General features: G+C 35.7%; 1 protein-coding gene across 5 annotated transcripts; it reads left to right on the forward strand.

Annotated features, from left to right (window-relative positions):
- Nucleotides 1-1,273: 1,273 nt before the first annotated feature.
- LOC306883572 (mothers against decapentaplegic homolog 5) lies at nt 1,274-22,027 on the forward strand. 5 transcript variants are annotated; one of them, XM_079438939.1, is made up of 8 exons: nt 1,304-1,407; nt 1,482-1,567; nt 10,559-11,318; nt 12,624-12,881; nt 15,921-16,031; nt 17,200-17,421; nt 19,618-19,874; nt 19,995-22,015. In XM_079438939.1, the coding sequence occupies exons 3-8, from the start codon at nt 10,916-10,918 to the stop codon at nt 20,136-20,138; spliced, it is 1,395 nt and encodes a 464-aa protein (XP_079295065.1). In that variant the 5' UTR covers nt 1,304-1,407; nt 1,482-1,567; nt 10,559-10,915; the 3' UTR covers nt 20,139-22,015. The 5 variants fall into 5 exon arrangements, with proteins under 5 accessions (XP_079295061.1, XP_079295065.1, XP_079295062.1 ...); XM_079438936.1 differs by having other exon boundaries at nt 1,482-1,545; XM_079438935.1 differs by lacking the exon at nt 1,482-1,567 and having other exon boundaries at nt 1,274-1,407; nt 19,995-22,027.
- The last annotated feature ends 872 nt before the right edge of the window (nt 22,028-22,899 follow it).

Here is a 22,899-nt window from a genome sequence, read left to right on the forward strand (position 1 = left end):
AGAGTCTGATGATAGATAGATAGATAGATAGATAGATAGATAGATAGATAGATAGATAGATAGATAGATAGATAGATAGATAGATAGATAGATAGATAGATAGAGTCTGATGATAGATAGATAGATAGATAGATAGATAGACAGACAGACAGACAGACAGACAGACAGACAGACAGACAGATAGATAGATAGATAGATAGATAGATAGATAGATAGATAGATAGATAGATAGATAGATAGATAGATAGATAGATAGTTGGGAGAACTAATTCATTTGAATATGACCTCGTGTGTGTGCGCGAGTAAGCATGCACCGCGTTACTCTCTCTCTATTGGTTGTTGCACTGCTGAAGTTTTAAAAGCCAGACAGAGTGGAGCCAACTTTCGTGACGTCACGTGACCGTAGCACAACTTCAGGACAGCGGTTGTTTAACATAGCAACCAGCTGTATCCTTCCGCCTTCATATAGACTATAGTCCTAAATGCATTTGGTGGTTGTTCATTGTGTCAAGTCCGATTGTGTGCTGTACACAAATTAGGCTGTTTGTTTTTTTTAGATAATATTCACATAAATAGATACAGTATAAAAAATAAGCATTTTTGTCTTAATCTATTAAAATAAATCGTTAAAACAGATTAAATCAACTACGTAGCCTATTTTTTATTAATCTGCATACGCATTACAAGGTTGGCCATTTTGGATTATTGCTATTATTATTATTATTATTATACTATTTATTATTATTTTTTAGATCTAATAATGATTTCTGACTGTTGGAAACATGAAAACCATGACAATGTTTTTTATGTAGGCTATGCACAAATGTTAATATCAATCTATATGTGCTCCAGCACTGTTTTCTTTTTCAGTAGAATCACAATCTCAATAAAGGCAACACAGAAACAAATAACTAAATAATGATAATAATAAGTAATAAATTCAGGGCCAGATATAGCAAGCTAGAACAAATGAACACTTATAACATAATAGGACACTGTAATATTGTAATAGAATAAATAATATAGAGTTAATTTAATCACTTACAGTTACATTCACCTTCATATACCTCACCTTCACCTGATCTCATTAGAAATGGTACTTGACTGTTAGTAAATGCCGTCTAATGTTGTCCATCTTAAAACCACTATAGGGGAACCATAATACTCACATAATACAATACTATACTCCATTAATGACAGACATCTTTTGATGATCTCAAGTGCATCTGCAGGCACAGAAGAGTAGTAGGTTGTCAAATGGGCGGATGGATATGCACTCATGTGATTCGCCTCCAGTCTGTTTGACGCCAGGAGAGACGAGGGAAAGAGAGGCAGGAAAAAACTCCTTCATGTCTGTGTCTGTTAAACAGAGCAAAGGTCGACAGACGCTACACCATTTCATGAAAGGTATGCACTCTAATGATAACACATCTAGCCGATGAAGACGGTTCAGTGGTCACTTATCAACTTTATTCCAACAGGAATGGTGTTTTTCCGCCGAGAAGTGATTGGAAAAAGTTTTTCTTTTCTTTTTGTGCGGATGAGGCGAGGAAAACACGTGAACGAAGTATATTTATATTTTCTAAAAGCAGTGTTTAAAATATTTAAAACGGATTATAGACAGTTATTTTGAGGTTGTAATGGTTTTTTTGGGGTTAATTAACGTTAAACCGCAAACTTAACGGCTAACTGGCTATGTAGCAACTCGGCTAGCAGTAAGTTTTCACACAATACAGAAAAACAAATGTAACCAAATAATATATCGTTGTAAGTTTCGAAAGTTATGAAAACGGGTAATTTTATAGTAAAAGCGGTTTGAATTTAAACCGAATATCCATGTTTTGAACTCAATCCCACAGAGTTGCGGCTAACGTAGCTTAGCTTCACTCCTCGTTTATTCAGCTAATAAATATTTATGATTTCACACGAAGTCGCGCGTATTTACCTACAACCCCCACGAGGATGAAATAAACAACGGTGTACTTTAATAATAATCGGTATATAGTTAAAGAAAGTGTCTGTTCATATTCTTGTGAGGAAAGATGTGCGTGTCGTGTCTCAAAACCCAGTGTGCTGCCCACTCAGACAGCATTTTTGGGCATTATATTATATTATAGTCTCTAAAAACTGGTGTTCTGCCTCTGCTCGGACTTTCTAAACGTGTCTGTGATGCCCAAAATGCTGTCTAGATGGGCAGCTCACTTGGTTTTGCACAGTCAGCGAGACTGTCTTCAGTTATATTCGTTTAAATGCCTTGGAAACACATTGTTTATGGTTTACCGACTGTATCTGATGGGTAAAGTTTATATTTTAGCATCTGTTTGATAGTAATCATGGAGAATTTGAGCTGTGTGCAGTCTTTGGAAATATCCATAGTGTCCTGTGAGCTGTGATCATCCTTGAAACATTTGGAGAAAGATATTTTGAAGATGTAAATAGATGGTTTGGGCATTTGTTTAAAAGTTGTTTGTGTGCTCTGAGACTTGTTTATTGCTGTTTTTTAATCAAGCTTTAGAATCATAATTTTTCCTTGACCTTGGTGCACAGAGATAAATGTTGCACATTGAATGATATTTTCCTAAGTATCATTATAGCAGTTCTTTGTAGAAACACATTTGAAAGACACCGGCTTGTTTTTGACCTTGACCAAGGGGAGGTTTAGATGCGGACAGGCATGTTATATGAGATTGAATGCCTTCAAAGAGCAGCATCACCATGTTTCCTACTAATTGTTTCACTTCTGTTTCAGTTTTTATAACCATTTCTTACTGTGTAAGTTGTTGTTGTTGTTTTAAAACGTGTGCTTGGCTCAGTGTTGATGTCTGTGTAGGTTGTTTATTCAGTTTTAGTTATTTTAGTACTTCATACTATATGGAAATGTAACGTAGTTGTTTTTTGGTGTTTGGCTTAGTGTTATGTTAGAAGCATTATTATACTTGTGCATTTTGTTGTTTTAATGTTTTGAATTGTTTTAGCTTATTTTTTTGTTTTCATTTACATGTTTAGCATTGAAATGTTGTATGCATTTGTCAATTTTATTTAATTAGTTTATTTTCTTAAATGTGTGTGTATAGTATTTAGAGTTTTGACTTAGTTTTAGTTACTTTTTCGGATAAAAGCGTCTGCTAAATGACTTAAAGTTACTGGATTTCATTCTTCGCATAATAAGATTCTGGTTTATCAAAGCATAGCATTGCTTTATTTCTTTGATGGTGATGCATAAATGATCGCTTGTCAATACGACTGAACTTACTGTTCTTTTTCAGTAGTCTTCCATATGAGAGATCAAATTTATCTGTAAATTGAAAGGCCATATGTATTATGATTCATATTCATAGCTCACTTTGATGTACAATACGTACACTTTCTTTTTAGCAGAATAAAAATGAAATAAGTCTGGATTGGTAAGCATTATGAACAAGATTAAAAATATACATAACAGAAAATATGAGTGTGCCACATGATTGTTTTTTTTTTATTTTTAAATAGCTGCTTAACATGGTGAGAAAAATCCTATGTTTCACATAGTGAATCTAACATTGTAATTAAAAATTGGTTGATATACACACACGCACACAGCATTTCAAGATCTTGATCTTTAACATCTTAATAATGTTAACAGATTTTTTTTTCCAGATAATCACATTTTTTCATGGGTGGAGCCAGCGGTATTATTTTAATATTTGTTGCAATATGGCAGTAAGTCATATTTTGCTTCTGCACTGGTTGTTTTGAAGTTTCTTCTTTGCATTTTTGCAATAGCAGCATTTGTTTCCATTGAGAGCCTCTGAATATCTGCCAACGTGTAACATCTGTCCCATAGATGTTCATGTGAGCGTTCACATCTGTTGTCAATCTTGAGCTATGATCTGATCCTGAATAATATCGATTAAAATGAATGCTGCAGATGTATACCTTCAGAAACCTGTTTTTCTTAGTAGTATTTCAGGCATGGAGAACAATGGGCTGGTAATTGTTTATGTGCAGCATAAAGAGGGTCTATCCCTATTTGTGTCGATGATGTAAGGCTCCAGGGATGGAGAGACTGGATGGTGTCAAGCAATTAAACAGCCCCCTCTGAACGATTGCATCTTTGTCTTGGATGGGTGTGACGGCTCTTCTCCTTATTTAGAAAAAGAGATCTTGTTCTGGGCTTGTAAGAAAGACATATTTTTGATAAAATTGATAACTATTAACTGGTAAGGCCGTGCTTCTGTCTTGCATCTGTCGTGCTCTTAAATGTCACTGAAATGTTAGATGGCTCTTTCAATCTGGTTATTATACCAAATTGTATGCGTAATTTGATTTTAAGGATAATGCATGGGTTGAAGCCCACTAGAGGCATTGCGACTGCTTGACAGTCCTCGTAATAAATCAATTGATCCAGTAAGGAATAAAAGTACCTCTTCCTTGGTCTGGAGCTCTATTAGTGTCAAAATGTGACTCCATGATGATTTAGAAAGCTGATTTCATGTGTAATTTTGCAAATGGCACTGCTCTTGAATGTATATCATAATTATAAAGCAGCATCAAGATGCACATCTTATAATCATGTTGCAGTTATGGTCAGCCTCTTAACGTTAGTTTTTTATTATTTGGGATGAAACAGATGACTGTCAATTTTCATTTTATGTGCATATTAGCCTCACGCCAAACATTTCTTCTTTACTTTTAAAGCAAAATGTCTCTCTCCTCGTGAAATAAGAGCATAGAAAGAGTAAAAGCTTTAAGTGGGAGGCTTTTGTGACTGCTAGAAAAATCAATATGGGTAATGCTTTCTGTGCTTCTCATTTTGCAAATGGAGCAGCTGAGTGTAGAGGCAGGATGGAGATAGGGAGCAGGGAAGTGTGTGTGTGTGTGTATTGAGCTTATATATTGCTGATCGGAGTCCTGTACTTCCTATTGTTAAAGCTTCGCTATCATCGGTCCCTCAGCAATCAAGGCAGAGTGTGCCGATTACTTGTTTCTGCTGATAAGCAAGGCTTATCAGCTTTCCTGTAGCTCAAATAGTAGAGCATGGCGCTAGCAACGCCAAGGTCATGGGTTCGATTCCCAGGGAAAGCAAGAGCTGATAAAGAGTAAAAAAACTGTAACTTGAATGCATTGTAAGTCGCTTTAGATAAAAGCAGCGCACCTTCGACGGGTACTCTTCAGATTTTGGTAGCCCGAAAATAATTTAACTAGCCCAAATAAAATAAAGACCATAAATGGCAATCAAAAACATTTTCAATACACAAATATCAACGAATATCAAGGAAAGAGTTTTATTTTACTATTTATAAGGTATTTGCAGAATTCTTAAAAATCTATTTAAGGCAATTTTAAACATTATTTCTTATACCATTTAACGTATTTAAAAACCTTAAAAACTCTTCAATTTAGTTGTATCAAATTTAAGGGCCCGTCGGAGCAATGTTCCCTCTAATTTTTTTTCTTGCTGAGCAAAACTTTTCTCTATTGGACGGACATTTCGGGCACCTGAGCAAAAGCATTCTTTATACCAGACCTGTACAGCATGCACACAAAAGTGTGTAACTTTGATATTTGATAATATCAAAACTTAAATATTTGATTTGACCCTTGATGTAACTAAATGATGTAAATTTTAGGTTACCTGAGAAAACATTTTTACTGTACAATACACTGCAGTTCAAAAGTTTGGATCAATAGTGTTTTAAAGAAGTTTCTTATGCTCATCAAGGCTGTATCTATTTGATAAAAAATACTGAATATTATTTCACAAAATAATATTGTGAAATATTATTGCAATTTAAAATAAATGTTTTCTATTTTAATATACTTTAAAATTGTATTCATTCCTGTGAAGAAAAGCCGTATTTTCAGAGTCACATGATCCTTTAGAAATTATTCTAATATGCTGATTTTTAATCAATGTTGGAAACGGTTAAATAAGTACTGCTTTTTATTTTTTTTTTTATACTGTATTTTTTGGGACCTGTGATATTTTTTTTTTAAATAAAAAGTTAAAAAGAACAGTGTTTAGTCAAAATAGAGATTTTGTGTTAAAATATAAACTATTCAAAATTTTGGGGTAAAACATTTTTCTTTCTTTTTTAAAGATACTTTAAAAAAGTTTAAAGAGTTAAATTAACTTTATTCAGCAAGGATGTGTTAAATGGATAAAATTGATAGCAAAAACTTTTTTATATAAAAAAAAAATTCTATTTTGAATAAATTATGTTCTTTTAAACTTTATTAATCAAAGAAAAAAGTAACAGGTTACAAAAAAATATTAAGCAGCACAACAGTTTCAACACTGATAAAAAACCATCATATTAGAATGATTTCTGAAGGATCATGTGACTCTGAAGGAAATTCAGCTTTGATCACAGAAATAAATACTATTTTATAGGTATTAAAATAGGAAACCAATATTAGAAATTGCAATAATATTTCACTATCAATGTTTTTTCTGTATTTTTGAAATGAATACAGCCTTGATGAGCAAGAGACTCAAAGTCTAACGCAGAACAAAGTCTAAAGTCATCAAACCAACATTAGGCGTTCTAAGTTGGTGCTTTGAAGAAAAATAGACACGCAATGTCATAATTAACAGAAAAAAAAGATGAGAACGCATCCTTTCTGTAAACAATACACAACTTTTGCCTACATCTTGTGATCACTCTGCCAGGCTTTCAAACAAATAGGCTAAATCACATCATACACACGCTTATAATTCTTCATAAATGAAAAGAACATATTCAAATATGAGCCTTTGGCCTACTGTTAAATGCAACTGCCCTTATTATTGAATTTCAGTAGTCCCAGTTATGATTTATGCGCGTGATTCACGGAAAAGTGAGCAAGACACGACAGTCACAATATCATGATTATGGTAAAAAAAAAAAAAAGACATCTAACCATTATAACCAAATTAGGTTACATTTATTTTCATATTAAAAATCTCAACACACATCATTAGATATGACATTAACTTGTGTAGATTTATTTAGTGAAAAAGCTTGACTGCTTCATTTTGGCGTATATTTGTATAATTTTACCATCTAACTAGGGCTGGGTATAGAGTTCGATACTTTTTAGGCACCGACCGAATTGCCTCGATACCACAGAGTATAGAAAAACGTCTTGTCGTTCGGTACCAAATTTTGATACCTAAGGGGTCAATCTCATCAACGTCAGTGAGACCTGCAATAAACCTGCAGCACTAGGTGTATTCGACTAGAAGCGGTGCAGATTGATCAGTGTTTGACATCTGCGAGAGCGATTCGAACACGTACGAAGCAGTCGGCTCTCTATATCGCATGGTTTTGTTTATTGCACACAGACTGAAACGCATGAGCTCGCAGTGATTTCAGCGCCTGCCGTCTCACTAAATGAGGACATAAACACATGAACAAACATCTCCAGAACTGCTCTGAGAGTCACTTCATGAGCTTTTTACCGTTTGATTTGAGTAAAACTAGCGTCATATCATATACACGCATAACTGTAAAGGTATTCACGGCAACCCGTCAGAATAAAAGTTCAAAATAACAAAAATAATAATGAAACTAATAAAAACTAAACTCAGTTTTATAGCAAATTTGAAAACAATATTAAAATAAAATGAATTTAAAAATTCAAAACTATAGTAACCTTGTATCATAGTGTAGTCATGTAACTTTGGCATGGTATGTGTGAGGATCCAAGAACAGGGCTTTTTACATAGAGAATATCCAAAAACAGGAATTACGTCAGGGACAAGCGGTATGAAGTTGAATGCAGGTACTTTTTCCACAATAAATAGTTTTTTGTTTTTGTGGGGGTGACTGTGACAGGTGACTTCTCCAGTCTTGAAGACATTTGACACACTACGCATTTTTAAAGAAAAATGATTAAATACGTTTGAATGCTTTTTGCATTTTAAACCGTTCAAGTGCATATCTCCATATACTTATTAGTGCCTGCTTAGTATTACTGCTATTTTTGAAGGCCTAGTAGTTTTTTTTCCAACTGAAGCCGTCAACAGAGCCACTACCATTCAAAATGATTTTTTTTTTTTATTATTGCTTTATTCAGCAAAGATGCATTAAATGGATCAAAAGTCACATTACACTAACTTTTATAATATTACAAAAGATTTTTATTTAAAATAAATACTGTTCTTTTGAATCTATAATTAAAGAATCCAGAAAAAAAATATTAGTTACCGCAAAAATATTAGGCAGCACAACTATTTTCAGCATTAATAATTATAAGAAAAGCTGCAAATCAGCTAATTTGAAGGATTTCTGAAGGATCAAGACTGGAGTAATGATACTGAAATGTCAGCTTTGCATTACAGGAATAAATTACTTTTTAAAGTATATTATATAAGAAAGTTATTTTAAATTGCAAATAATATTTCATATTACTGATTTCATTGTATGTTTGATCAAATAAATGCAGCCTTGGTGAACATTAGAAACTCCTTTTTTTTAAAAAAAGGGTGCAGAATATCTTACCAACCCCAAACATTTGAAAAGTAGTGTATATTGAACTCCTAACATTACCTTTAATTCATCTGATGAACTGCAAAATTAGATCTGTACTCCTGGTGGAAGACAATGACATGTCAATTACAGCTTGTGCTATTACTGTCAGGGCTGGTTTGATTTGCTCCTGCTTCCGTTGTATATATGTGCCTGTACACGCAGTACAATATCGGGGAAGCTCTGTTGTACTGACGTTGGAGTGAGAAGAGATGACCTACTTTACTTACTGTTTGGAGATGTTTGGCTGCTGTTCACCCATCTTAACTGCGCCTTTGACTAACAATGATTACTGATCCATCATTCTCATTTTACATAAAGCATGGTGTGGTTTGACAGGACAAACACTGTAGTGGTCTGGGAGTGGGAAGTGCTTTGAATAGTAACATTTTGTCCCGAAGAGCCAATGGGCTGATGTTTGGCAGCTGAAGAGGTCAAGGGGAAGGGATGTGGCTACAGGAAGTGCCTCTCAGAGGTCTTATATCCTTTCTGTCCTGGTTACACTTGCAACTTTTTCAGCAGCTGTACTGTGCTCCGTTCATCTCACTCTGGGAGCTCCCCGGGTGGGCCGTGGGAGGCTGTTGCTTACAGATCCAGCGCAATGAGTCTGTTGTAGTTCATCATAACACATGACAGATGGGTGCATCCTAACAGTTATCTGCAAGACCTCAGATGTGTGCGTAAGTGATGGAGATTTACCGCCAATCACGGAGCCGGCTTTACTGACGAGATGCGCATGAGAATCGCATGCGATTTAATTGCACAGCCCTACTATGGACTATTTTTTTCTGTCCACACCAATTTTACGTTGAAATTTGTGTGAATGCATGAGGAATAGTATATATTTTACATCTGTGCTTCCCAACCTTTTTGACTCAAATGCTTCCCATTATCCACAACAATATTCAAAGGCCCTGTCATATAGGCTAATTGGTTTCCGCATCTGCTGTAATGTCAGTTTTGTTCTCAAAACATCTTTTTTTAATGTCCCGAATCTGGGATTGTTCATAGATTAAAATAAGTAAATAAAATAATTAAATTTAAATTCAATTTCAGAATTCTAAAAGTTTTAAAAATGTTGAAGTGAATTTACATGCCTTTTCCAGTTGTTTGTTTTATTTTATAGTATAAAAAAAAAATGAAGTGTGTATTCAGTGTAAAAATGCCTATGATGTTTTAAGATATTATAAATTTACATAAATTTTTCAGGTCTAGAAACTAAACCTTTCAAATTAGGTTACCTCATAGATTCTTCAAAGGAAACATATATTAATGGGGTGAATTAAAATAATAAATATCTTGGTTTTTCAATCGTTTAATCTTATTTTAAAGCTCCTTTTGTCTGGTGGGGGAACACTGTCTTACTGGAATATACTGGAACTGTTTACTGGAACCATTTTTAATCTTTTTCCACTTAATTTTAAGTTTTAAATGAAGTACAAATATTCCATGTATCTTGTCAGATGATAACATGTGGCCCTGTCCCACAAAACCAGTCATAAGTAGCATGAGTATGTGTAGCAATAGTCAAAAATACATTGCATGGGTCAAAATTATACATTTTTCTTTTATGCCAAAAATCATTAGGATATTAAGTAAAGATGATGATCAATGAAGATATTTTGTAAATTTTACTTTAGTAGATTTCAAAACTTAATTTGGTTAGTAATATGCATATTAAGAGCGTCCTTTGGACAATTTTAAAGGTGATTTTCTCAACGTGTATATATATATATATTTTTTTTTTGCACCCTCAGATTCCATATTTTCAAATAGTTGTATCGCAGCCAGATATTGCCCTATCCTAGCAAACCATACATCAATGGAAAGCTTATTTATTCAGCTTTCGGATGATGTATACATCTCAAAAATTGACCCTTATGACTGGTTTTGTGGTCCAGGGTCACATATTAGGTCATGAACGTTACATGCAAAAAAAAGAAAATAATTAACAAAAAGTATGTAGTATAGGAGATGGACAGTCCATGTGATCTTTGTCATCCTCATGAATCGTTAACATGCATTTTATTTCCAAACTGATGTCAGTTTCTCTTTTTTTGTTGCAGGTGCCCCTTCTCGAAGTGTCAGCCTCTGACCGCAGCCAGTATCTGGCATGGATTAGTTTCTAATATCCAATAGTCATCTCATCGTTGTTTTCAGCCGTAATTTCTCAATTGCCCTTTACACTAATTCTCGGAGTGGTTGTGACCCAGTTCCACCCCATTCCCGCTTCACTGCAGGCCTTCCTGAGCCCTGAGCACCAGCAGCTGCGTCCTGCCTCGACTTCCTGTCCTTGGTCGTGCAAGGCTAAGCTTGTCCACTCCCCTACCCCCCCACATACCCAAACACACACATAATTATCTTCCTGGCACACTGCGGGCCGCAAGCGCTTCAGATCCCGCTTCCTGGTGCAGCCCAGCACTATGACCTCCATGTCCAGTCTGTTCTCCTTCACCAGCCCGGCGGTGAAGCGGTTGCTGGGCTGGAAGCAGGGCGACGAGGAGGAAAAATGGGCGGAAAAAGCTGTGGACGCCCTGGTGAAGAAGCTGAAGAAAAAAAAGGGCGCCATGGAGGACTTGGAGAAGGCCCTCAGCAGCCCCGGACAGCCCAGCAAATGTGTGACCATCCCCCGGTCGCTGGATGGGCGGCTGCAGGTGTCCCACAGGAAAGGCCTGCCTCACGTCATCTACTGCCGCGTGTGGCGCTGGCCTGACCTGCAGTCCCATCACGAGCTCAAACCCCTAGAGGTGTGCGAGTATCCGTTTGGTTCCAAACAGAAAGAAGTGTGTATCAACCCATATCACTACAAACGAGTTGAAAGTCCTGGTAAGTCATGACTGATGCATTTATATTACTTCTCATGATAGATGTTTTACAACAAATGTTTTTTCATATTAAGATTTCCTTGGCACATTTAATGGAAAAGTGATAAAAGTACACTACAGGGTATTTATAGTTAGCTAAAACCATAAAAGCATTTTTGTTATTTGAAATGAAATAATTGTGACCAGGAATAAAAAAATAAAATAAATTATCATTTAAAAAAACGTACATTTATTTCAGCCAATTGCCAAAGCAACAGTTCTCATTTTATTTACTTTCATTTTCATTGGATCATTTATTTACTTGATGTACTAAAATTATTGAAATAATTAAAACTAAAACTGAAATTATAATATAGACGCATTTAAAAAAATAACAATAATAATAAAGAAATAAAAAATGTCCAAAAAAAATTACTAAAACTTTAAAACTAAATTTTAAAATGAAAACGTAAAATCTAAATAAAAAAACTGTAACAGTATTTCAGTAATAATAAAATTACACCTTGTATACTACTGTTTGAAATTTGGGGTTGTTAATTTTTTCTTTTTAATCTTATGTTCACTAAAGCTGCATTTATTTGATCAAAAATACAGTAAAAACAGTAATATTGTGAAATGTTACTATTTAAAATAATGTTTTATAATATATTTTAAAATATAATTTATTCTTGACTATAACATAATTAATTTCTTTCAGAAAATAAAAAAACTCCAAATCCCCAAACTTTCGAATGTGTTGTTTTGTTTTGTTTTTTTCAACCAGTATATCACCAGTCTTAGCAGTTTAATATTTTTTGTTGAACCATGTTAAAACTCATTTGATTAGTCACACATCATTAAATACTTATCAGCTGATTTCATCTATCTGCCAATGCAGTGTTCTTCCTGCTGATGTTGACGGCAAGCAAACAAAAAAACAAGCAAAATAACAGCGGATTGGTCAACATATGTCCCCTGCGAGGATATGTGGCCTATTATTTCCTCTGCATATCCAGAAGTATAGACCGTGTTGACTATCAGATATCCTTTGCCCCCAGAGGCCTTCTGATCTCCATAACCTTTGTTGCCCTCTGCTTAGATTGAGATGTGCGCTCTATTGAGCTTTTCAAGGGCAGATATCACATGTCACTCAGGAGAGAAAACACATTTCTGTTGAAGCCAGAAAACTGATCTGTTGTGCCTTAGCTATTACCTTGGAGCCAGAGTTGGCCAATCAGCACACAGATGTCAAGGATGCAGGGCTCTTTTTTTCTGCCATAAATATTTAAATCAGAATGATGTTTAAAATACTGTTATCTTTTCTCAGTGCTTCCTCCGGTGTTGGTGCCACGACACAGCGAGTTCAACCCTCAGCACAGTCTGCTGGTGCAGTTCCGCAACCTGAGTCACAACGAGCCTCACATGCCTCTCAACGCCACCTTCCCAGAGTCCTTCCAGCAGCACAGTGGAGGAAACTCCTTCCCCATCTCTCCAAACTCGCCCTACCCTCCGTCTCCCGCCAGCAGCGGCACCTACCCCAACTCTCCTGCAAGCTCTGGGCCATCCAGCCCCTTCCAGCTGCCAGGTACACACAACACCACTCATTAGAGCTGCACGATTAATCGTTAAAAGATCGCGACCTCGATTCAAACACCCATGCCAGTCCATTTTTAAATGATAACTATTTAAACCCATGTCTATTAAACCTTTGAAAAAAATCATACCGGAACATTCAAATCTGCGTCCGCGCTGCTGCTAACACAGAGATAGCAGACATGTTTAGGTAAGAAACAGCTTCACAAACAGTCTTTTCAACTACACAGTATTATTTTTGTCTTACAGCCATTCATATTATCACAGACACACTGGGATGAAAGTTTATAGTTCATATATAAACTTTGATGTCTATGATAGCGATCAAAGTAGAGCAAATGCCCTTTTAAAAGTAACTGGCGCTTCAAATAATGTTTGTCGATTACATTGTTTTGCCAAGTGACTTTAAAAAAATTATTTGTCATTGAATCATTCATTCAAAAACGCTTATTCATCCAGTAATGAAACAAGTTGAAGCATTTATTAGCAAGTCATTGAATCATTCATTCAGACCACTTTTTTAATACCGAAAACTATATATTTTAAATACGTATATTAAATTGTTTAATAATTCATTCAAATTAAATACACTTTTAAATAGACTGCAGCAATAATATTTTGTCACACATTTTGTTTAATTCAGAATCGTGGGAAAATCGTGATCTCTATTTGAGACAAAAAAATCTTTATCATCAATTTATCCAGAATCGTGCAGCTCTACCACTCATGAAATTGATAGATCTTTTGGGATGTTTTTGCCAATGGCAAACTGATGTGTTGATTTTCTTTGCTGCTGCGATTGCAAACGGATGTGTGACGCTGAATGATAAACCTGTGATATGACGGTGAGTTGTGCAGTGTTGATTGCTGTCAGTAAACAATGGAAATGCCAGCTAAGCAGCACACCAAAGCCCGGTGACTTCAGTCCTGCTGCTGGGTGCCCATCACTTGGCACCAGCCTGCGCTCCCTCTATTCTGTATCGAGTGATTTGCTGATGCCTGCATCCGTAGGCTGGGTGCACTCAGGCAGAACGACAGCAAATGTTTTATAGCGCTGTGGGTTAGAACTAAAGCTGGTTTTATTCATAGAAATTGCTTGATTCATCACAGCTTCAGATCTGCCTCAGCGATTAAAGTGGTGGAAGCACTTGAAGCTTTGACATTTACATTGTGAATGAATAACTGTTTTACAATATGAGCTGCTTTTTTGTGTGTTAATCACTAGTGCAGTCCCAACAGCATCAGCAATTCAATATTTAAACACATGAAAACGTTTGGCACCAAAATAAATTTATAATTTTGTTCAGCAAGAATGCATTAAATTAATGAAATTACAGCAAAGATGTTTATAATGTTACAAAAGATTTCTATTTCCTTTTTAGTCATCAAACAATCCTGTAAAAATGCACTGCAGTTTCCTCAAGAATATAAAGCAGCACAACTGTTTTCAACATTGATAATTATTAAATAAATAGAAGAAATGCTTCTTGAGCACCAAATCAGCACTGGATTAAGTGCTGCTGAAAATCCAGTGTTGCCATCACAGAATCCTGATAAGCAATCTGACAACGCTCTTCTGCTTTGGGTTCATTGAATTTGTCTGGAAATAGGGATGCACGATATTGGATTTTTGCCAATATCCGATATGCCGATATTTTTCGTCTAATTTTGGCCGATTCCGATATTTTCTTCTGTTTGGAGAAATGGTAAGAAATTGTTTAATTTTTAATTTTGGTTAGTTTTTAACAAGAACTTCTTTATTAGAATTAAATAAAAAATAATGACGGTTTATTGACAGTACATTGAAGCTTTGAAAATAACTATAAATAAATTATCAATTGCTGCACCCCCCCCCCCCCCCCCCCCAAATATGCATTAACCCTAACATTTTATTTTAGGATTTAACATTTGTAGAGGGTCTAAAACAAAAGAGTTGTAAAAATTCAGAAAATCTTTTAGAACTCACGATTTGTTTAAAAAATAAAACGCATTACACATTAATAAAGAAATCTGTATATATAAAATTATTTAATTTACTAGTGTCATGTTTGTTTGTTTGTCTTTTTCATTTAAGCTATAGCTTCTGACCATTAAATCAAAACATACTCATTATTTTGTGACATCAATTACTGCTTTATTTAATCAAGCACAGTCTAAATGTTATTTGTGTAGGCTATTTTACTTTTAATTTAATTAGAAGTAGGCCAACAGCGCCCCCTAAAGATTAAATCTCTTTACTGAACGGGCCTTAGGACCTGGGGGAGGCTGTCACTGCTGCCGCTGCACGTGCTGTTACTGTGCTTTCACAGATTAAGTGCAGCGATCTAAATCAGTGAATCTAATCATCATTCAGACAAAACTTTGCTTCAAGAATGAGCCACACTGCTGACGTGATCTAATCACTAGCACACCCTGAGCACATGCGAGTTAATGTATTCCTCTTATCTGCAAGACATATCGCATATTTTTTCATATCAGGCCAATGCCGATATTTACATTTAAAGCCATTATCGGCCGATTCCGATAATATCGTGCATCCCTATCTGGAAATTTAACTTATCGAGCCTTTTTAAAATACTTCTTGCATTAGATAATGTCTTCCAAGGATTTTGTTTAGAGCCAGAGGTGCTTTTTTTTTATTAGCCATAAACTCTTTCTGGAAGAGATTGCTTTCAAATATATTTTGCTGTTCTGCTTACTTTTTATTGGTAAAACATACTTCTAAAGCAATATAAGTGTCCAGATAATGAACAGCTCTGCCACATATTTAAACTTGCCCAGATGATAGTCAACAAAAAAAGTCAGCTTTAAATAGCTGTTGTTTCCACATCATGAATATCTGTATTATTGTACAGAGGTGGGTGTTTGATGTTAGGAATTTGCCAAATCTGACACTAAAAGGTTTCCATAAGATGCAAAGTGGCTTCCTGTAAAGAATCATCAGAATTCAGGCTCCAGGGGTTTGCAGTGGAAGCCCATTTGTTTGCAGCAGGCCTCATCGTCTGATCTCTCTGTGGTGTCTCTTTACCAGCTGATACCCCTCCTCCTGCCTACATGCCTCCAGATGAACAGATGGGACAGGACGGGTCTCAGTCCATGGAGACTGGCAGCAGCATGGTTCCTCAGAACATGCCCAGAGGGGGTAAGAAACTATTAACGTCCTATTCAGAAGTGATCCAGGTGTGATGTCAAAGAACATAAAAATAAACTCCCTCAAATCTGAGCATCGTCATGTAGCTTGTGAAGTATGTGTGTATGTCTGTCTATGGCATGTTTTATTGAGGAAATATTGGCCTTCCAGAAACAAACATTTGACTACAGCCATAAAAGTAAAAATATTTTGGCCATTCTTGCAGTTATACAGGGAATTAAGAGGTTAAAATTCACAACAGTCCAAAATCCAATTGCGGTTTTTATTTTTAAATATAGTAATTAACACACAGTTAAAAATTGATGTCTATTTAATTGTTTCTACTCCTATTTGTTTTTGAAGTTTAAACATTCAAATGGTGGCTGTCATAACTGGTTTCCATCCTGGATTTATTCAAACATACATTAAGACAAAAAATATATTGCATAGCTGCAGCAAAATTCTCCTCTCTAAGCAACATTGCATTATATTGTTGTATATATCTGTGGAGTGATTTTCACAGCATATTAAAGCGTGTTTTGAATTTTGTGATTGAAATTGACAGAAGAAAACTTTATATAAAAGTAACGATGCAAAGCTCATTGCAACTGGTGCATGGCAGGCATGCTACAAATGATGTTTAGTGAAGTTTTGTTCAAACATAAACGGAAAACAGCACGGACTAAAATATCTATCTCAAGATTTGAGAATTGATATTGGTTCATCAAAATGAGAATCAGTTTAATTTAAGAAATCTGTAGTATTACTGTAGTAAAATGACCAAAAACAGTTCACTCTTCTTCAATTATTAGTTTTTCCTCAGAAGCTTTTATTGTTGCAACCTGGTACTTTGGAAACACAAGTTTGTTTTGCGGCAGACCAAAATAAAACCTGTGCATGGCAATTGTGTAAACCCAGACAGTCCGATTAGAGGTCACAACATTTTTTTTTTTTTTAAAGAAAAGTCACACTAACCACCTCTGCAGTTAAACACATTGTCATCATGATTGAGCCTGAATTTCTAACGCCGTTGGCCTGTTGTAATCTTTAAATCCTTTTGGCCCGGTATCCCCCTCTAATCTCTTCAGAATGTTTATCTAGCTGATGTGGTGAAGTATCTGAGCAATTTGAAACAATAGATGGCTTCAGCTCAAGGTCTTGTTTTATTTTCCTCTTTCAGATGTGCAGCCAGTGGAGTATGAGGAGCCCAGTCACTGGTGCTCTATTGTGTACTATGAGCTGAATAATCGTGTAGGAGAGGCTTACCACGCTTCCTCCACCAGCGTGCTGGTTGATGGATTCACTGACCCATCCAACAACAAGAACCGCTTCTGCCTGGGCCTGCTCTCCAACGTCAATCGCAACTCCACTATTGAAAACACTCGTCGCCACATTGGCAAAGGTATGCGGTTATTATGCACAAAGATCTTGTACACCGCAACTGTGCTTTGTCACTCAATCCTGGAAATTGATTGGAAATTGGGTATCGTTTGAATTTTATCGATTCTTTCCGATTCCCAGTTTCGAATCCAATGTGATTAAGTAATGATATCAAACATTTATCCTGTGTCTCTTTTTTGCAAACCATTTATTGGAGCTGAATACCATGGAACAAAAATCAACAGGCCACATAAAAACTTGACTCTTTAAGAGCTGTTTGTGTGCAAAATAGAACTGCATGATTCTGGATAAATTTAGTTTTTTTTCTTTTTTCCCAGTGGAAGGTGTGGTTCTCTCATGATTCAGAAGAAAAAAATATTAGACAACTAAGCAAAATCACATGTAATTTATAAATGACTTACTCAGGATGTACTTGTTTCATTACTGGATGAATCAGCATCCTTGAATGAATTGCTTGTATGTTTCAAAGACAAATACATTTTAACAGACCCTTTTCACCACTTACTGGTGTAACAATGTAATCATAAATCTTCATTTGAAGTGTCAAATTACTTTCAAAAGGAGATTTACTCTATTTTAATCGCTTCCGTACATATCAGAGTTTATATCTGAACTATAAACTTTTATAACAGTGCTTCTGTGATTTTGAATGTTTGTAACACAGAAATAATGATACTGTGTGGTTGAAAAGACTGTGAAGCGGTTTCATTCGTATACATGACAGCTGCTCTCTTTAGGTCAGCAGCAGCACAAATGCAGATTTAAATGTTCAAATCACACTGGTGTACTCATACGCTGCACGGACGAACCAAGTGATCACAACATTGTGATCGCACACGAAGGTTGAGGAATGAAACATGAATTGTAATTTAGGAATAGAATCACGTTGGTATTTGAATCATGTTCGCGATCTATTAAATTAATGTCATGTTGGTGGTGACACCTCTCTTGCAACATGTTTAGCTATCACTTAGCTTTTTTGGCTTCTGATCGCAAATGCATGGAAACTTTGGAGCGCTTAGATTAGCAAGGTCTTGGCAGATCGCTATGTCACACCGGTCCTCACAGATGAAGAAAAAAAGCGCATAGGAATCGAAATTTAATTTGACAAGTATCCGATTCTGGAATCGATTTTCGATTCCCAACCCTAAGTGGGACATGACTTTAACCTACTGCAAAGCAGTATTGTTATCATGAACTAAAGCTATTAAAAACATTTTTTGTTCATTTGAATATAGCTCAATCATCAGTGAAAAAGTTAAACTAAACGAACATTAGAAATGTCGCCTTGTCAACTAACTGAAGCTGAAGTTCTAGAATTACTAATTTAACTTTTCAAATTAAAAACAATATTCAAACATTTAAAAACGTAAAAAATTAACTAGTTAAATAACCAAAGCGCACAAAAATAAACAAATTTAAGTGTAAGCTCAAAATATAAAAATAAAAGTAATTCAGAATATGAATAAAAATGACAAATAATACTAAAATAACACTGTGCCAAAGGTTTGTCAGCATGGTGACCTATAATGACAACCTTTACCCTGTTTAAGGCCTGTTGACACCAAAAAAGATAACTATACTGATAACTATATGACATGCACACCAACTGACAATAATGGTCTAATGTTTTATTATTAGCATGTGCTGTCATTTTGATTTTTTGCCAGTTTAAATGCTTGAGATCTTTAAATTCGGGTGGATTCTGATTGTCAGTGTTTTTAGCGTCCAGCTGGATGATAATTGTTTTGAAAGTGATTTGAATGATATTGTTCCTCTTGTTATAGCTGTGGTGTGGACTTCTCTGTTCTCATGAAATTAAATTACTACATTTTATTATTATCTTTATAGATATTGTTCTTGGTGTGCATGGCCCTTTAAAAGCAAGACTTTCTTTCCATCAGTTTTTAGATGATTCATGGTGGGATGATCTGGTTTAGTAACAAAGACGACAATTGTGTTAATATTACAATGATAACAATTAATCATCTCCACACCTAAAAAAGTTAAATGTTCTCAAAGTGAACGTTTGATTACAATAGTGAATCATTGTTGGACTGTATTATGATTCACTATTGAAATAAATCACAGGAAGGCCACAATGTGCAGATTTTTATAAAGCCAAATGTTAATTTTGTGTTTTACGCTATAATAAAATATTTCAGAAGTACATTTACGACGATCTCTTCTCCCTCAGGTGTCCATCTGTATTATGTTGGAGGAGAAGTGTATGCCGAGTGTCTGAGTGACACCAGCATTTTCGTCCAGAGTCGAAACTGCAACTACCATCATGGCTTCCACCCCACAACTGTCTGCAAGATCCCCAGCGGCTGCAGCCTCAAGATCTTCAACAACCAAGAATTCGCTCAGCTGCTCGCTCAGTCTGTCAACCACGGATTCGAGGCCGTCTACGAGCTCACCAAGATGTGCACCATCCGCATGAGCTTTGTAAAGGTACGAGAATCACCACCAATGACAAGCTTTCAGATGTCTATTTGCCTTTGACAGTTCAGGGGGTAAAAATGTAGTAGAAGATCTATCCTTGTGTAACCTCCTACCTCTATTTTATTTTAGGGCTGGGGCGCAGAGTATCACAGACAAGATGTGACGAGCACCCCTTGCTGGATAGAAGTGCATCTTCACGGTCCCCTCCAATGGCTGGATAAAGTCCTAACACAAATGGGTTCTCCTCTGAACCCAATCTCTTCTGTCTCATAATGAAGGGCCCTGCTGGGCTGGGAGATTTCTTTTTTTTTTTTTTCTTCTTCACTTTTGAAAGAAAAGGAGATCTTAAGGACTGAACTGTTTACACTTCCTGCAGAAGGGCGACCGGATCCTGCGGCAGTCAGAAAGAGAAGAATGAACTGGGGCTACAAGCACATCTAGCTGAGGAAAATTCTAAGCAGTGAACAAAATGGACTAACTACTGCTTTAGTAATTACCTTTCTGTTTGTTTGTTTGTTTTTTGCATACAATTGTTTTAAAATGATGCTTGTATGACTGATTTTCTCTTAACTGTAGGTAATCTAGTAGATGAAACTGACATGCTTTCATGTATCTCTACTTCACTTTACACCAGTTGAAAAATGGCAATTTCCTAGTTTCCTATGAGAATCTTTTTAATTGCTATGTTGTCTAATCCCTGTTATTTGCAAGGCATATTTTCCTTTATACGTTTACTGTTAGACTCGAAGCTCATTACAAATGTTTCCTTTTTATAGCATCTGTTGCCTTAAGGCAAATCAAAGTTACTGCTTTTAAATAAAGTTCTTTTATCTGATAAATTTGTGCTCATTTGGTGTTTTGTGATGACAGATGAAAGCTGTTGCTCTACATGTGGGCCATATGGACTGAGACTTTTAACTTTTAAATCCACAGCTGTTGGCTAGCACAATATGTTCTTGCATATGTCTGTTTTCTCCAACATAGAAAACACAAAATTAGATTTAATAAGTGTTGCATGATTGTACTTATTTTATACAAACAGATTCTGAAAGTGGAATCGGTGCTCATGGAGACTAAACTGGACATTGATGTCTGTTATTTGGTTCCCTCTTCTGGACAAGACATGGAGTGTTTTTAGTATAAGTTCCTGTGAAAATCTGTAACCCGTTCTGTACGTTTCCTAGACAGAATTACCTTTCTTGAACGTCATCTCATCTTCCTGTCATTCTTGTATGTTGCTGTTTACATCAAAACGATATGCTTTCTAGGATATAAAACAGGAGTTTAGATCTCAACAGTGAATTTAGACCACATTATAGCCATTCTGTTTAGAATAGGATGGAACCGAATAGAATTTGCTTGTCAGATTGCTGTAACTGTGTTCGCATGAGAGCAATCAGACCAAACTGTTTTCTAAATACAGAAGTGAGAAGTGTAGTCATCAGTGTGAATTTGACGAGCATTACAGTGTTACTGAGACAGTTGATCCATAACAACCATTAAAAACGCAATAACGTCTGGTCGTTTTATCCTATTTACTTTTCAATCAGAAAAGTGTAAAACAAAAATTTTACTCTACCGTTACTCTACCTGTATCGCTTTTTGTTTCTCCTCTTTTCTACTAGTTTCACTTCTGTTTCAGTTTTTATAACCATTTATTATGTGTAAGTTGTTGTTTTTAGCATGTGTGTTTGGCTCAGTGTTATTTCTTAGGATTACTGATAAACTATACTGTCGTGATTTGTATTTGTTATCTGTTTTAATTTGTTAAATAATGTCTGAATTTATGTCTGTATAGGTCTTTTATTAAGTTTTAGTTTTATTTACTTTGAGTTATTTTAATACTTCAACAAACTAAATGGAAATGAAATTATATATATATATATATGTGTATATATATTTTGAATTTATAAATGTGTGTGTGATTGTACATATACATACAGTATATATAGTTGTTTTTTTGTGTTTATCTTAGTGTTATGTTAGAATCATTATTATACTCGTACCTTTTGTTCTTATATTTTAAATTGTTTTTTGAATTATTTTTGTTTTTCATTTAAATGTTAAGTTTTTAAATTGTATGCATTTGTCATTTTTATTTAATTTCTTTATTTTTAAAATGTGTATAGGTAGTATTTATAAAGTTTTAGTTTTGGATCTGTTTTTAGTTGTTTTAATGCTACAATTGATTGCTTCTGTTGTCCTCATTTGTAAGTCGCTTTGGATAAAAGACTCTGCTAAATGACTAAATAATAATAATATCAACTGAGCAAGCAATAGCACTTGAGCACTAGAGTGCTCTTGATAATGTAATATCTGATGAACAGTGACCTCTAGTTAAACATTTCTTGTTTCAGGTTTCATTGTGACCACTTTTTATTCACACATTCGAAATGGTTAAAACGGATAGTTCCGGTCCTTGATTCTGATTTGTTAAGCTGCGTTCGAAGCTACAAACCTACACCTTTGTTTACTTTGTGTTGTTTCTGAGGATGTAATCTCCACCACTAAACCTACCAATCTCCACCCCGATCCCTAAACCTACCCATCTCCACCCCTAAACCTACCAATCTCCACCCCTAAACCTACCCATCTCCACCCCTAAACCTACCAATCTCCACCCCTAAACCTACCAATCTCCACCCCTAAACCCACCAATCTCCACCCCTAAACCTACCAATCTGCACCCCGATCCCTAAACCCACCCATCTCCACCCCTAAACCTACCAATCTCCACCCCTAAACCTACCAATCTCCACCCCTAAACCCACCCATCTCCACCCCTAAACCTACCAATCTCCACCCCTAAACCTTCCAGTCTCCACCCCTAAACCTACCAATCTCCACCCCTAAACCTTCCAGTCTCCACCCCTAAACCTACCCATCTCCACCCCTAAACCTTCCAGTCTCCACCCCTAAACCTACCAATCTCCACCCCTAAACCTTCCAGTCTCCACCCCTAAACCTACCCATCTCCACCCCTAAACCTTCCAGTCTCCACCCCTAAACCTACCCATCTCCACCCCTAAACCTA

This window comes from Barbus barbus (assembly GCF_936440315.1).
Source record: "Barbus barbus genome assembly, chromosome: 17".
Classification (NCBI taxonomy): domain Eukaryota; kingdom Metazoa; phylum Chordata; class Actinopteri; order Cypriniformes; family Cyprinidae; genus Barbus; species Barbus barbus.